Raw genomic sequence first — 13,220 nt, forward strand, 5'->3', positions numbered from 1 at the left:
TCTCATACGTTACATATACTGTACATAACATCTCATACGTAACATACTGTACATAACGTCTCATACGTAACATATACTGTACATAACATCTCATACGTAACATATACTGTACATAACATCTCATACGTAACATACTGTACATAACGTCTCATACGTAACATATACTGTACATAACATCTCATACGTAACATATACTGTACATAACGTCTCATACGTAACATACTGTACATAACATCTCATACGTAACATATACTGTACATAACGTCTCATACGTAACACATACTCTACATAACATCTCATACGTAACATACTGTACATAACGTCTCATACGTAATATATACTGTACATAACGTCTCATACGTAACATATACTGTACATAACATCTCATACGTAACATACTATACATAACATCTCATACGTAACATAAAGGTAAATACAGTAGTAGTTCATGACGTGTGTACTATAAATACCCCTATTGCATTGTGGGGTTAACTACAGTTAAGGTACTGAAGCCATTATCTAATTATAGTCTTTGTCTCTTCATCTCGTTTCTCTCCCTGCAGCTGTGGGAGACTTCAATATAACACTCCTGTTATCTACTCTGCAAAACTACTTAAGAACTACATTTTCGTCCACTTTTCTATGAATTCAAAAATACAAAGCAAAACAAAATTGAAACAAAATGACGAAAAATGTGAGCGGAAAAGAGAAGCGGAGGAAGATGAAGAGGAGGGTGTGAGAGTGTGTGAGAATGTGTGCGAGGTCCGTCAGACCTGACCTGCTCAGTAGGGGACGCTACAGGGGCCAGCTGTCATTCCTACACTGACAAGCCAAGACAGAACGAGGCAAGACAAGATCCCTTTCAGATCGAGATCCACCAGAGATCAGCCCTTCACTCATTGGTGAGGAAAAAGCAAAGCTGTTGTGATGGTAACGGTGCAAACAGAGAGGAGAGGCCTCGTTGGGATGTCTCCCCCACTCCCAACACCCCAACATCCCCCCAGCTTCCACCACACTCTTCTAGCTCCTCCCTCAAACTGTCCCATCTTACCTTACTCACCTCTCCCCCCAACCTCCCTCTAGCCCTGCCCCCATGTAAACTCTCTCCTCTGATTGGTGCTCCTCTCTGTTGAGGGGTGCGGACAGCTATCATATCGGCAGATTTCTTTACCATTTTGAAGCACGCTGTTAAATTACTGTAGAAAACTCCAACACTGTATGCATGAGAACCCCCTGTTAATCAACTCTTCCTAGTGTCATAAAGAAGAAGAAGTCTGGGACGGACAGCATGTGGGGGATGGTGATGTCATACGTACTCTAGGCCTTTAAGCTTTCTTTACATTATAGGCTTCTTCTATCTCTGTGATCAGCGACTCATTATGTACTGTATCACAGATTATACTAGCCAACTGCCCCTGACATGGACCCTAGACCCTAGCCACTCCCTGTTCTCTTTCTTTCGCCCTGTCAGGTTTTCCTGAAGGATTTGGTTATCGTTGTAAATATGTACAGCTTAAAGGCAGAGTAATCTGTGCTTTTCTTTTTTACTTTCTGAGAGGTGAAAGATGAAGGGATGCTCCCCCTCTTCTCTACTCCTCCTGCTGTGGTTCGTGTTATAGACAGACGGGTTCTCCGTAGGTCTTTGTAGAGACCCCGTACTTGTTTTTCCTGTCTGTTTCTCTCTTTTCATTTCTGGCTGAACTCTCTCTCTTCTCTCTCGTGTGGCTGTGTGAACACTCCAGCTTTCTTTTTCTTCCACAGCAGAATGTACAGTGTTCTATATTTCCCCTTTGTGTCATCCCTTTCTCTGAGTAATGGACACTGTCACAGCCCGTCATAATTAAGACAGTAAACTTAAGAATGTCATTGATTTATAACATTAACTGAGCATTTTATCCATTTGGATATTGATAATGATGAATATGATTTGAACTAAGATAGTCCCATGAGCCCTTCCTCGCTACAGAGGGGAGAGAACAAGTGTTTTTTGTAGTTTTAGATGTGATATAAATGTTCATTTGGCCATGGTGGTTTAGAGAAGTTGGAGAAATGTCCTGTGACTATAATCATTCCACACTATGGTCTGTATGTACAGCAGGGACAGACTGGCCATCTGGCATTTTGGGCAAATGCAAGATGGGCTGGTCTATTTTTAACACAGTGGGCCTGTCTTACTTGTTTTTTGGGGGGGCAAAATGATAATTATCTTGCTAATAATGGGGGCCTCGAGGAAAGAAATGGGCCGTTGTGTTTAAAATGCCAGAGCCGATTTCTGGTCCCAGTCCGCCCCTGGTGTACAGTGTGAGAACAGACATAACAGATAGATACAACTGGAACCGACAACCCACTGAGATCCAACTGGACGATGTGGGAATAACAATGTGGAAACTGAACATTGTGTCAGATGAACTTGGATTTGGGATTTGTTTGGATAAAATGATTAAAATCTGCATTTTTGCTTTTGTTTTGTTTCCTACTGTAAGTTTGCCCTGCTGTCTGTAAATGATGAAGCGTCCTGTACAGTGCTTGCTGTTTGAGATGTATAAGACCAACAGAATGACAATGGATCTACTAGCTAGCACACTATCGCTGTTCTCTAGTAATCTGTCTGTGAGGCTGTAATATGAAATAAGCATGTCATTGAAATACTTTTTCCTTGATTGCCAATTGCTGTTATCTTCTTGGAATTTCATACCATAAACCCCATTCCAGTAGTGAACAGGTTTTCAACATAATCAACCAGGTCTCAAACATTTTCATGAATGGCCCGAGGAATCTAGTGGCTTAAGATTCAGGTTCTTACCTACTCAAGAGTAGGATAAAGTGTTCTTAGTTACTGATCCAAGGTCAGTTTTGTATCTTACCCCCCTGATGGTAAATGTTGTGAATTGGGGAGTGGAAAGCTGATCTTAGATCTGTGGCTAAAGGGAAACTTATTTGTACAGAAGTCACAACCCCCATCCTGTAGTTACTGTACTGTCCATATCAGTTAGGCCTGCTGTATGTTAACTGCGTATGCTTAAGTTTAAGATGTGGGCACTGATCGTTTTGATTTTCTACTGTATGCACTATGACTGCATAGATATTAAGATCACCACAATATCACATTAATATTGCTACTGTATGACAAGTCTCAAGTATTCTTTTTTTACTCTTAAGTACCTTTATATGTTCTCTTCTCAGTGTTGTGTACAGCTGTTATTCAGACAGACCAACTGCATTATTGTTCTTCTGTGCGTTGAGTGGAATGGAGATATGATGCGGCCACATTCGTTTTTTAAAGCACACACTCCTCTCGGACCGCTCTGGCATGTGAAGATCTATACGTGTCTTCTATGGTATGAGGATGGGACGCAGCTATGGCAACATGGGGTGCATTATGCTATAGAGATCTGTGCAGGCGAGCTCATGTTGACTAAAGCTCTCGTCACTCGTCTTATTTCAATTACGATATGATTGGCTGGTGCTTAGTAACTTGAGTTTTGACCAAGGATTCCCTAGGCCGTGGTAATATGAAAATAAAGGATCATACTTCTCAAGCAATATTTTAAATATCATACTGTCTTAATTCTGACATCTATGATAATTTACCTGCAGGTCATAGGATTGAGGTATATTAGACGTTAGGATGGTGGCAGGTGGAACCTGTCCAGGTAACAAGATGTAACTTGTCTGATGTGTGTTATCTGTATTAGTGGCTTGACTGACGTAACCCAACCGGACCGCACAGAGAAACGTCCAAACGTATGGACAGATTCTTGAATGTATCAATACAACCAAGCACCAACCACCCAGCCGTAGCCTGTGGAGAAGTAGGTTATATCAGGCCTCTGAACGCACCATGCAGTCTACTGAAAAGTAGGTTATATCAGGCCTCTGCATGCACCATGCAGTCTACTGAAAAGTAGGTTATATCAGGCCTCTGAACGCACCATGCAGTCTACTGAAAAGTAGGTTATATCAGGCCTCTGAACACACCATGCAGTCTACTGAAAAGTAGGTTATATCAGGCCTCTGAACGCACCATGCAGTCTACTGAAAAGTAGGTTATATCAGGCCTCTGAACGCACCATGCAGTCTACTGAAAAGTAGGTTATATCAGGCCTCTGAACGCACCATGCAGTCTACTGAAAAGTAGGTTATATCAGGCCTCTGAACGCACCATGCAGTCTACTGAAAAGTAGGTTATATCAGGCCTCTGAACGCACCATGCAGTCTACTGAAAAGTAGGTTATATCAGGCCTCTGCATGCACCATGCAGTCTACTGAAAAGTAGGTTATATCAGGCCTCTGCATGCACCATGCAGTCTACTGAAAAGTAGGTTATATCAGGCCTCTGCATGCACCATGCAGTCTACTGAAAAGTAGGTTATATCAGGCCTCTGAACGCACCATGCAGTCTACTGAAAAGTAGGTTATATCAGGCCTCTGCATGCACCATGCAGTCCCATCCTGCTGCAGTATGCTCCTACTGCGACCTACAAAATCTATATACATTGGGTTCCCAAATGTTTGACACACTGCATAAAGATGAGCAATAATGACTGTAAAATAAATAATTCAAATACTGAACTAAATTGTATGTAACAAAACAATAAAGGGAAATTATATTATTTGATAATACTTTTGCTCAGAGAAAGATCTACCTCAAAAAGGTAGGGGTCAAAATGATTGAAACGCCAAAGGGTTCTTATAAAGTAGTCAAAAGTTTCATATTCGATCCCATATTCCTAGCACACAATGACTACACCAATGACTACAATGACTCTAAAAACTTGTTGGATGCAACAACAACAACAAAACATGTCATTGCATGCTGGGAATATGGGACCAAATAAACTTTTGACTGACTTTATTTCTAAGAATCTTTAGGGGTGTCAATTTTGGCATTCCTTTTTGAGAAAAATACATATTACTTGTTAAACAATCTCTCACTGTATTAGTATAAATCAATAATTTCCCCCTTTAAAAAAAAAAAACAATATAGCTCAATATTTGAATTACTTCATACAATCATTATTGCTCATCTTTATGGAGGGTGTCAATCATTAAGACCCCACTATAATTACTGCACTTTTATTTTACTATATGCTGTACATAGACTGACAATGCAAAATCAATGCCCATATTTTTTTTTCTTTTCTTACAATATCATTCAGTATTGTAATATATTTAATATAAAATAAAACTTTCATCGATATTTTCTGTGTATGTATGTTTAGTTTCCCTTAAGGTTATTGCTAAAGGAGGCAGCATTAATGAACATGTATTACTACATGGTGGAAAAGCAACATATTACATCAAGCAAACAGTCAGAGACAACATCCAGCAGAAAAACACAAGCGTACTTCCCCCCCTTTTTGTCAGCCCTCTTTCTCGACCTCTAACTCTGTCCAGGGGTGCAGAGCCAGGATGAATGTCGAGGAGTCATCCTACCTAGGGTATGATAGGTAGGAACATCACCCTGACTTCCACAATATTGAAAACATTCCAGGCTGAGTGAACATGAATCAAGTTCAAACCCTTTTTCAAAACTGCAGAACATATTAACCCTGAATGTTCCACAGTTCAGCTCAAACTGAGGCGGTGGGGCCCCATGTGAGTGTGTTCTTGGCTGGGACCGCCCCTCTCAGCGCCTGTAGCCTATCACAGTGCTGGGACTCCGTTGCCATAGAGGCATCCTTGTCTAATGATTGGCGGATACAGGTCTTGAGGTGTGCGATGCCAAAACCGGTGGCAGCTGAGATAGGAACCACGTGTCTGAAATCCATGTTGTTCTTAGGAACCATATCGTCAGGTAACAGGTGGGAGAACTCTGAAAGGGAGGAGAACACCAGGGGGGCACTATGAGTAGTCTAATGTCACAGATCATACACCTTAATTACCTAAGTATTACCTTAGTTTATAATCTATGTATATCATTAGATTACCATGTGGGTTTAGGAGTTGCTCCTGCAGCTCTGTGAGTTTGTCCTCTGCATCAGGCAGGTCCATCTTATTGACCACCAACACAGCAGGCTTACACGGGAGATCCTCCTTATACAGCTCCAACTCCTATAGGAGGGGTTGAGAGAGAGCAGGGGACGGGCGGCAGAGAGTGGGATAAGGAGAGAGAGAGAGAACATATTGTGATACTGGTGCTCGGAGGGAGTGGGTGGTTTCTGTGTACCGTAATTTCCGGACTATTAAGCGCACCTGAATATAAGCCGCACCCACTTTTTTTTTTACATAAATAAGCCGTACATGTCTATAAGCCGCAGGTGCCTACCGGTACATTGAAACAAATGAACTTTACACAGGCTTTAACGAAACACGGCTTGTAACAAAAATAAATAGGCTTTAACGAAACACGGCTTGTAACAAAAAAATAAAAATTAGCAGTAAGCTTTAGGTTGTCTTTTTGCACTGAGTCAATTCCTCACGCTGCTGTTTCCAACGTCTTATCATCGACTCATTAAGACCAAGCTCCCGTGCAGCAGCTCTATTTCCTTTTCCAACAGCCAGATCAATCGCCTTCAACTTGAAAGCTGAATCATATGCATTTCTCTGTATCTTTTCCATGATGAGGGTGACAAAATGACTACCGCAATCAGAATGATGGGAAGTTTGAGAGCGCTCGATTTAATCTAAACAGTAAACAAAAAAATTGTTTGACCTTAACCCGTTCGGCAATTTCATTGGTCTAATGAAAGCTTCATGCCGCCAAACAACTGAGCACGTCACAGAATGAAAGCGGGAAAAATCCATATATTAGCCGCGTCATTGTTTAAGCCGCGAGGTTCAAAGCCTGGGAAAAAAGTTGAGGCTTATAGTCCGGAATTTACGGTAGATGTGTCCTGCTAGCCTCACTTTAATTAAAAGTTGAACAGCCTCAAAAGCAGACCTAAAGGGCGTTTTGCTTGCCAGCTGGAAACCACAAACGTCCACCTATGACCAGAGAGAGAAGATAGACTTCATCAGTATTACAGCTAGAGGCTTTCTCGCCACAAATCTCCTTGAGACTTTGACCATAAATTGTGTTTGTGTTTAGGTCGAACCACAAAGAGCAGCTGTCTGGTCCTCTCCACGTGTTTGAGGAACTGGTGGCCCATGCCTCTATTCATGTGGGCCCCCTCTATCAGCCCTGGGAGGTCTGCCACTGAGATCTACACCAATCCCAGAAGAGAACACAGAATGGACCAATCAGAGGAGAGAGAACACCGAGTATTGACAAACCAGAAGAAAGACAATCTTGAGAATGAACCAATCAGGTGAAGGAAAACATTGAGTCACACAAAAGGGAGGAAGTGACCTCATTTGCTTCTCTTACCTGTTTATGGTCTTCATACATGACCTTGCCAATCTCCGGTCTCAGAGTGGTGACTGCAGAACAACAACACAAACATTTACCATTCATAAATAACTCAAACATCATGGTGTCATCCTCCATTCAAATATTTGACAAAAAACTGGGTAATATATGGAACATTCACTTCAACGGGATGTGTGTGTAAATGTGCACTCAATACTCACAGGCATAGCTGGCAATCTGGGGTTTGGCGTGAGACAGGGCGGTCAGTAGAGAGGACTTTCCTGCATTGGGGAACCTGGTAATGATGGAGGGGGAAATCATGAAGTCAATGTGTTCCTGTATGATTGTGTGTGTGTGAATGTGTGTCCCCTGTCTCACCCCACCAGGCCGAGGTCAGCGATGAGTTTGAGGTCCAGTCGTATCTGTCTAGTCTGGCCCTTACTGGGCAGGAACTCTGAGTGGTAGGAGCCTCCTTGACCCCCTCTGGCCACCAGCACACGATCCCCCTCAGTGTTCAGCTCACCTATGGAGGGGATTGATGAACTATAGTCAGTTGAATTTACACCCAACACTCTCATCCTGAGTGCAGACATCAACATCATCTTCAACCAGTACACAGTGCCTTGTGTCAGTGAAGGAGGTGTATCGTGTGTTAAGACTTACTGAGGACCTTTCCATCATCGTTGGTGACAGTAATGCCAGGAGGAGCCAGGACTTCTTGGTCCTCTCCTTTCTGCCCCCTCAGAGCACGGACACTACACTACACTACACTACACTACACTACACTACACACGCACACACACACACGGGACTAGATTGCTGGTAGTTCATGTCATGACGCTTCCAAAAAGGACATTAGAAATAATTGTTGTCAAATTATTTCATGGGTTATCCAATATGTGTGCCGTCTACATATATAAGTGATCGACCGATGAGCTCATCGAGTTGTGGTCCAGACATACCTGCTGTTGGTTCCTACTCCAGCGATGAAGCGTTTCTGGGGGTACTTATCCTTGACCCTCTTCAGCGTCATCTCCTTCTGAGCCACCACCCACACGTCTCCCCCTTTCCCTCCCTGACCCCCCAGACGGGGAAGCCCCATCCCCCCACTTCCCCCTCGCACATACAAACGCAGGTTGTCCACAAAGTTACCATACTGGAGGAAAGAGTAGCGATGACATCACTCAACACTTTGCGTCAGACAACTGAAATATCTACAGCAATTAATATATTGTACTGTCTTCTACAATGACGTGGACAGTAACGTTGGGCTACACAGTGAAACTATTTCCATTTCCATAGCTAGCAAGTTCATTGTAGAAACGACCATGTAAAACTGATAGAACAGCACAATCAACTAGCTACGAAACTGACCGTGAAGGGCAACAGAAGACCACCTACGACTAGCAAACTAAGCTAGCTAGCATGGCTACCTGGATAGTAGAGCCACACAGACAGGAGGGGTTAGTTATAAATATATTTGGTATAGCTAGCTATCTTGTTAGCGAATTATGATGCAACTGTATTTGTAACACTGGGTTGCTAACCTTCCGGTAACAAATCCTACTGATCCAAACCATTTTGACTGAATATTTAGAAGTTACAGTTGACCGTTTGTGGCATTTTTGCCTGAAGACGTCAGATTAGCCGTTCACATGTGTTGTTATAGGTTGTTTGGTGTTGGAACAGGAAACAGCAAACGGGGCGGTGATTCGATGATGTCAGCGTCAGTCAAGGTAGCTAGTCCCGCCTCCCTCTCCTCCCCAGCTAAACTATGCACACAAAATATTAGTTTATGTTGTGGGATTTTACCTGTAGTCTTAGTCTACAAAGAAATCAGTGTTTTGAACAATAATTTGGTTACATCTCTTTGATAGCCTATACTAGTGGTGTTTTTGAAAGGTTAACTAATTTTAGGTTAGGCCCTATTTGTTTGTAATGTTACAGCATACTCTACCCAAATTAATTAATTCATCCCATTCAGTCAGTCAGTCTGTTGGTCAATCAGTCAGACATAGCCTATAGAGGCTATGGACGTTTTTCTTTGAGAGGGAGATCATTACGTACACCTCTGATTTCACTACTCACATTTTCTGTTGATAGGAACATAATGGGATGAATTAATTAATTTGGGTAGCGATAGGAGAGAGAGCCCTGAGTGGCCAAGAGCTGGGAATGCAGAGACAAATAGCCTAAGAGAAAGAAGGCTAAAGTAAAATATAGGCTACCTGTCACAGTAGGCAGGTAGCCTATATTTTACTTTAGCCTTCTTTCTCTTAGGCTATTTGTCTGCATTCCCAGCTCTTGGCCACTCAGGGCTCTCTCTCCTATCGCTCCCCACCGCCTCTTCCAACACCATGCCCAACCTTTTGATCGGGACCGGGGGAGTGGGGCTCGGTGGCTTCAGTGCTCCTGGTAACCTGGACGAGATCGACTCTGGCTGCTGGGACTCGTCTTCCCTCGCGGGGATCCAGACACGGCGGTTGCGCCTGGCGGACAGCTGGGGCGCACTGGGGATTTCATGACATACTTGCGCGCGTCGCAGAGGCAGAAGCACAACGAGCTGTTCCTAGAGCTCGCACAGCACTTCTGGGCCATGTACGTGGACTGCATGCTGTCCCGCGCGCACGGACTGGGGAAGCGTGGCTTCACGACAACGCTGTCCGAGCTGCTTGTCATGGAAGTATCCCCAAATTACGCACAGAGTTAAACACAGAGCGAGTGTTGTCTTTGGGCACAATACTATGCGTAGGGCTACTGCAAGTGTGACAAGTGTTTCAGATGAACCATTCTAATCTACCACCCTCCCGATATAGTGTTTTATTATTTAGAGTTCTGCAATAGGTGGCTAAAAACGATTGGATGTCTATGAACAGTTCTTAGCACCACGAGTAGCCTATACCGAGGACATAGCCTTCGATACGGCGCTTTGAATAGATGTTTAAGCAGCTTGTCAGACATATTCAAACCTGAAAAGTTGTCTGAAGTCAAGTGTATACCCTAAATTCATATCCCATCTGTTGTGTGATATGCATTATGAGAGTTTATCCCAAAACAGATTTGGATGTTGCCTTATTTCAGGATTTAGGTTTGCAACTTTCTATTGCTGATGTTGGTGAAGACTTTGGTGTAGATCAGTTGGGTCTCCGTATTGAAAGGTCCTACTTTTCCTGAGTTAGTCAAACCAGCAGAGAAGGCCAGCTTGGGTCTATATGTGAGCACAGGGGAGTACACAGGACACATACATAATGATAATGGAGAAACAAGTAAAAATTAACAATGCAAGATGTCTTTGGAAATATCTTAGTCAGCAGACAAGAAGAAAGGCAACAATTTAAACTTTGAAAATAAATGATAAAGTGGTGGCTGACGCATTTTAGCACTAACGTTTTTATCAGAGCAAACTTGAGATAAAGTTGTTAGTCTGTGTACCTGTATTCTGTCTCTTCAGCTATTCCACCTGGCTCCCCAAGGCTGACAGTTCTGCTGACATAAAGACAGCACATCCGTTACCTTAACTTATCTGTAATTATTTGTAAGCCATATATTCATATTACCTGCGTTGTCTGTCTTCAGCACCTCTACCTGGCTGTCACTCTTGCCCCCATGGCTGACAGTGCTGCTGCTTGTGCTGGAGTTGTAGAATAAAATAAAAAAATATGTTCAAGCATGTCATCTTCAAGCTATTGTTGATTGCTACTAAATTGTATCAATACTGTAGTAATAATTCCCTACTGATTGCTTATGATCATACCCGCATACCTGCATTCTCTCTCTTCAGCTCCTCTCCCTAACCCCTCCACTCTCCCCCTGAGCCCATGTCCCAGACAGACAGAACAGCAACACCAGCAGAGCTGGTATTTCCTACTCAGAAGTAAAATGAGCGTTAAGGATAAAAAAAAAAGTGAAATCATTGAAACTTGTTGAGCTTAAAATGTATTTTCAAAATAATGTTTCAATGATTACATTTTTTTTGTCCTTATTCCCCATTCTACTTCTGAGGAAGGGCAGATAAATCTTTCAAAGTTGAAGAGAGATTTAATATTTAACCACAAGAGGGAATAATTGTCACATTTTGACAGGCTATTGTATTGTACACTGGTGTGCACCTGTATTTGTGTACTTTTTACCCATGACTTTACTTGTCCTTGGTGATATTTTAACGTTCCACTGAGTTGCAACATGTGTTGGTTTCTCATGCATCAGATTACCAAGACCAGTGTGTATAAAGAAGAGGACTGAGCCCAGTAGACTACATTAGTTCTGAAGAGGTATTGTTTCAGAATGAGGGGTGCTGGAGCTCTGCTGGTGTTGTTGTTCTGTCTGTCTGGGACATGGGCTCAGGGCCAGAGTGGAGGGGTTAGGGAGAATGACATCACTCTACAGAGGCCAACACTTTACATGTTGCGTTTATATTTTTGTTCAGTATAATTTTTTTGAACAATTTTGTTCCGTTTGATTTTCAAGCTAATGTGTTACAAACAACAACAAAAATATAAACGCAACATGTAAAGTGTTGGTCCCCTTGCTCAAGAGCTGAAATAAAAGATCTCATTCATTTTCCATGCGCACAAAAAGCTTATTTCTCTCAAATTGAGCACAAATTTGTTTACATTTCTCCTTTGCCAAGATAATCCATCCACCTTACAGGTGTGGCATATCAAGAAGCTGATTAAACAGCATTACACAGGTACACCTTGTGCTGGGGACAATAAAAGGCCACTAAAATATGCAGTTTTGTCACACATCACAATGCCACAGATGTGTCAAGTTTTGAGGGAGCGTGCAATTGGCATGCTAACTGCAGGAATGGTTTCTCTACCATAAGCCACCTCCAATGTCATTTTAGAGAATTTAGCAGCATGTTCAATCGGCCTCACAACTGCAGACCATGAGTAACCACGCCAGCCCAGGACCTCCACAACAAGTTTCCTCTCTTGCGGGATCGTCTGAGACCAGTCACCCTTTTGTGGGGAAAAACTCATTCTGATTGGCTGGGCCTGGCTCCCCAGTGGGTGGGCCTGGCTCCCCAGTGGGTGGGCCTATGCCCCCCCCCGGCTGCGCCCCTGCCCAGTCATGTGAAATCCAAAGATTAGGGGCCTAATTGATTTATTTCAATTTTGACAGATTTTCTTATATGAACTGTAACTCAGTCAAATGATTGTATGTTGCATTTATACTTTTGTTCAGTATAGATTTTATTGGGTCTATTGGTATGTCAAAGAAACATTTTGTGTTCTTGGGGACCAATGGGGCCTAGATGATTGTGACAAATTTCACAAGTTTGGCTTCTCACCATCTGACGAACACGTTGGAAGGGGTAGCATTGATATAGTTTGTCATGATGGTTGATGTGGATGGTGGTCGGGGAGGCCAGCCCCGGTCATGGATTGGGGTTGGTAGCTGTCCTCCAGGCTGGGTCAGCCTCCATTCATGAACAAGTGGTTGTGCTGAGCCTGTTGGCATGGCCAGCCTCCAGCCGTAGGCCATGGTTGTGCTGGCACCTCCCGGTTGTGAACAGAGGTTGAGCTGGCTGCTGCCATTGTGCAAGAAGCCTGAGGAGTCAAGGTTGTGCTGAGCCTGCTGCGGCGCTAACCCCTGAGCGTAGCCGGTCATGGACCAGGGTTGAGCTGGCCCGCCTTAGGGCAGGGTGCATATAGGATGAGCAGAATCAAGAAACAGCATGCACTTGCCGTACAGACTGTTTGTAAGACAGATGTACAAAGGCGTGAAGGATGCCGTTTATATACTATGAGGGTGGTTGATTATTGAGATTGAGGCTGACTTGTAGCTAATGAAGATTGGACGTAGGTGAGCAAATTAGCGTGGTCTATGACCATTTAAGGAGTTCCTTGCTAGTAGCCCGCGGGTTCCAATTAATTTTACCTTTATTTAACTAGGCAAATCAGTTAAGAACAAATTCTTATTT

The 13,220-nt window shown here is 43.0% G+C and overlaps 2 protein-coding genes across 4 annotated transcripts in view; one reads left to right on the forward strand and one right to left on the reverse strand.

Moving 5' to 3' along the window:
* Window positions 1-5,188, forward strand: part of LOC106576002 (disintegrin and metalloproteinase domain-containing protein 22) — a 107,386-nt gene extending 102,198 nt beyond the window's left edge. For both annotated transcript variants that reach the window (XM_045698510.2, XM_045698520.2), the window contains exon 30: window positions 564-5,188. In XM_045698510.2, coding sequence (XP_045554466.2) covers window positions 564-584 — 21 coding nt within the window. In that variant the 3' untranslated portion in view covers window positions 585-5,188. The remainder of the gene's footprint in view (window positions 1-563) is intronic.
* On the reverse strand, window positions 5,129-8,938 carry gtpba (GTP-binding protein 10). 2 transcript variants are annotated; one of them, XM_082958871.1, is made up of 8 exons: window positions 8,254-8,342; window positions 7,670-8,066; window positions 7,513-7,586; window positions 7,310-7,362; window positions 7,038-7,145; window positions 6,850-6,927; window positions 5,931-6,054; window positions 5,390-5,815 (listed from the first exon to the last, which is right to left on the reverse strand). In XM_082958871.1, exons 2-8 carry the CDS (start codon window positions 7,891-7,893, stop codon window positions 5,574-5,576), a joined length of 903 nt encoding a protein of 300 aa, XP_082814997.1. In that variant the 5' UTR covers window positions 7,894-8,066; window positions 8,254-8,342; the 3' UTR covers window positions 5,390-5,573.
* Between the last annotated feature and the right edge of the window lie 4,282 nt (window positions 8,939-13,220).

This window comes from Salmo salar, chromosome 02 (genome assembly GCF_965601325.2).
Source record: "Salmo salar chromosome 02, fSalSal1, whole genome shotgun sequence".
In the NCBI taxonomy this organism is placed as follows: domain Eukaryota; kingdom Metazoa; phylum Chordata; class Actinopteri; order Salmoniformes; family Salmonidae; genus Salmo; species Salmo salar.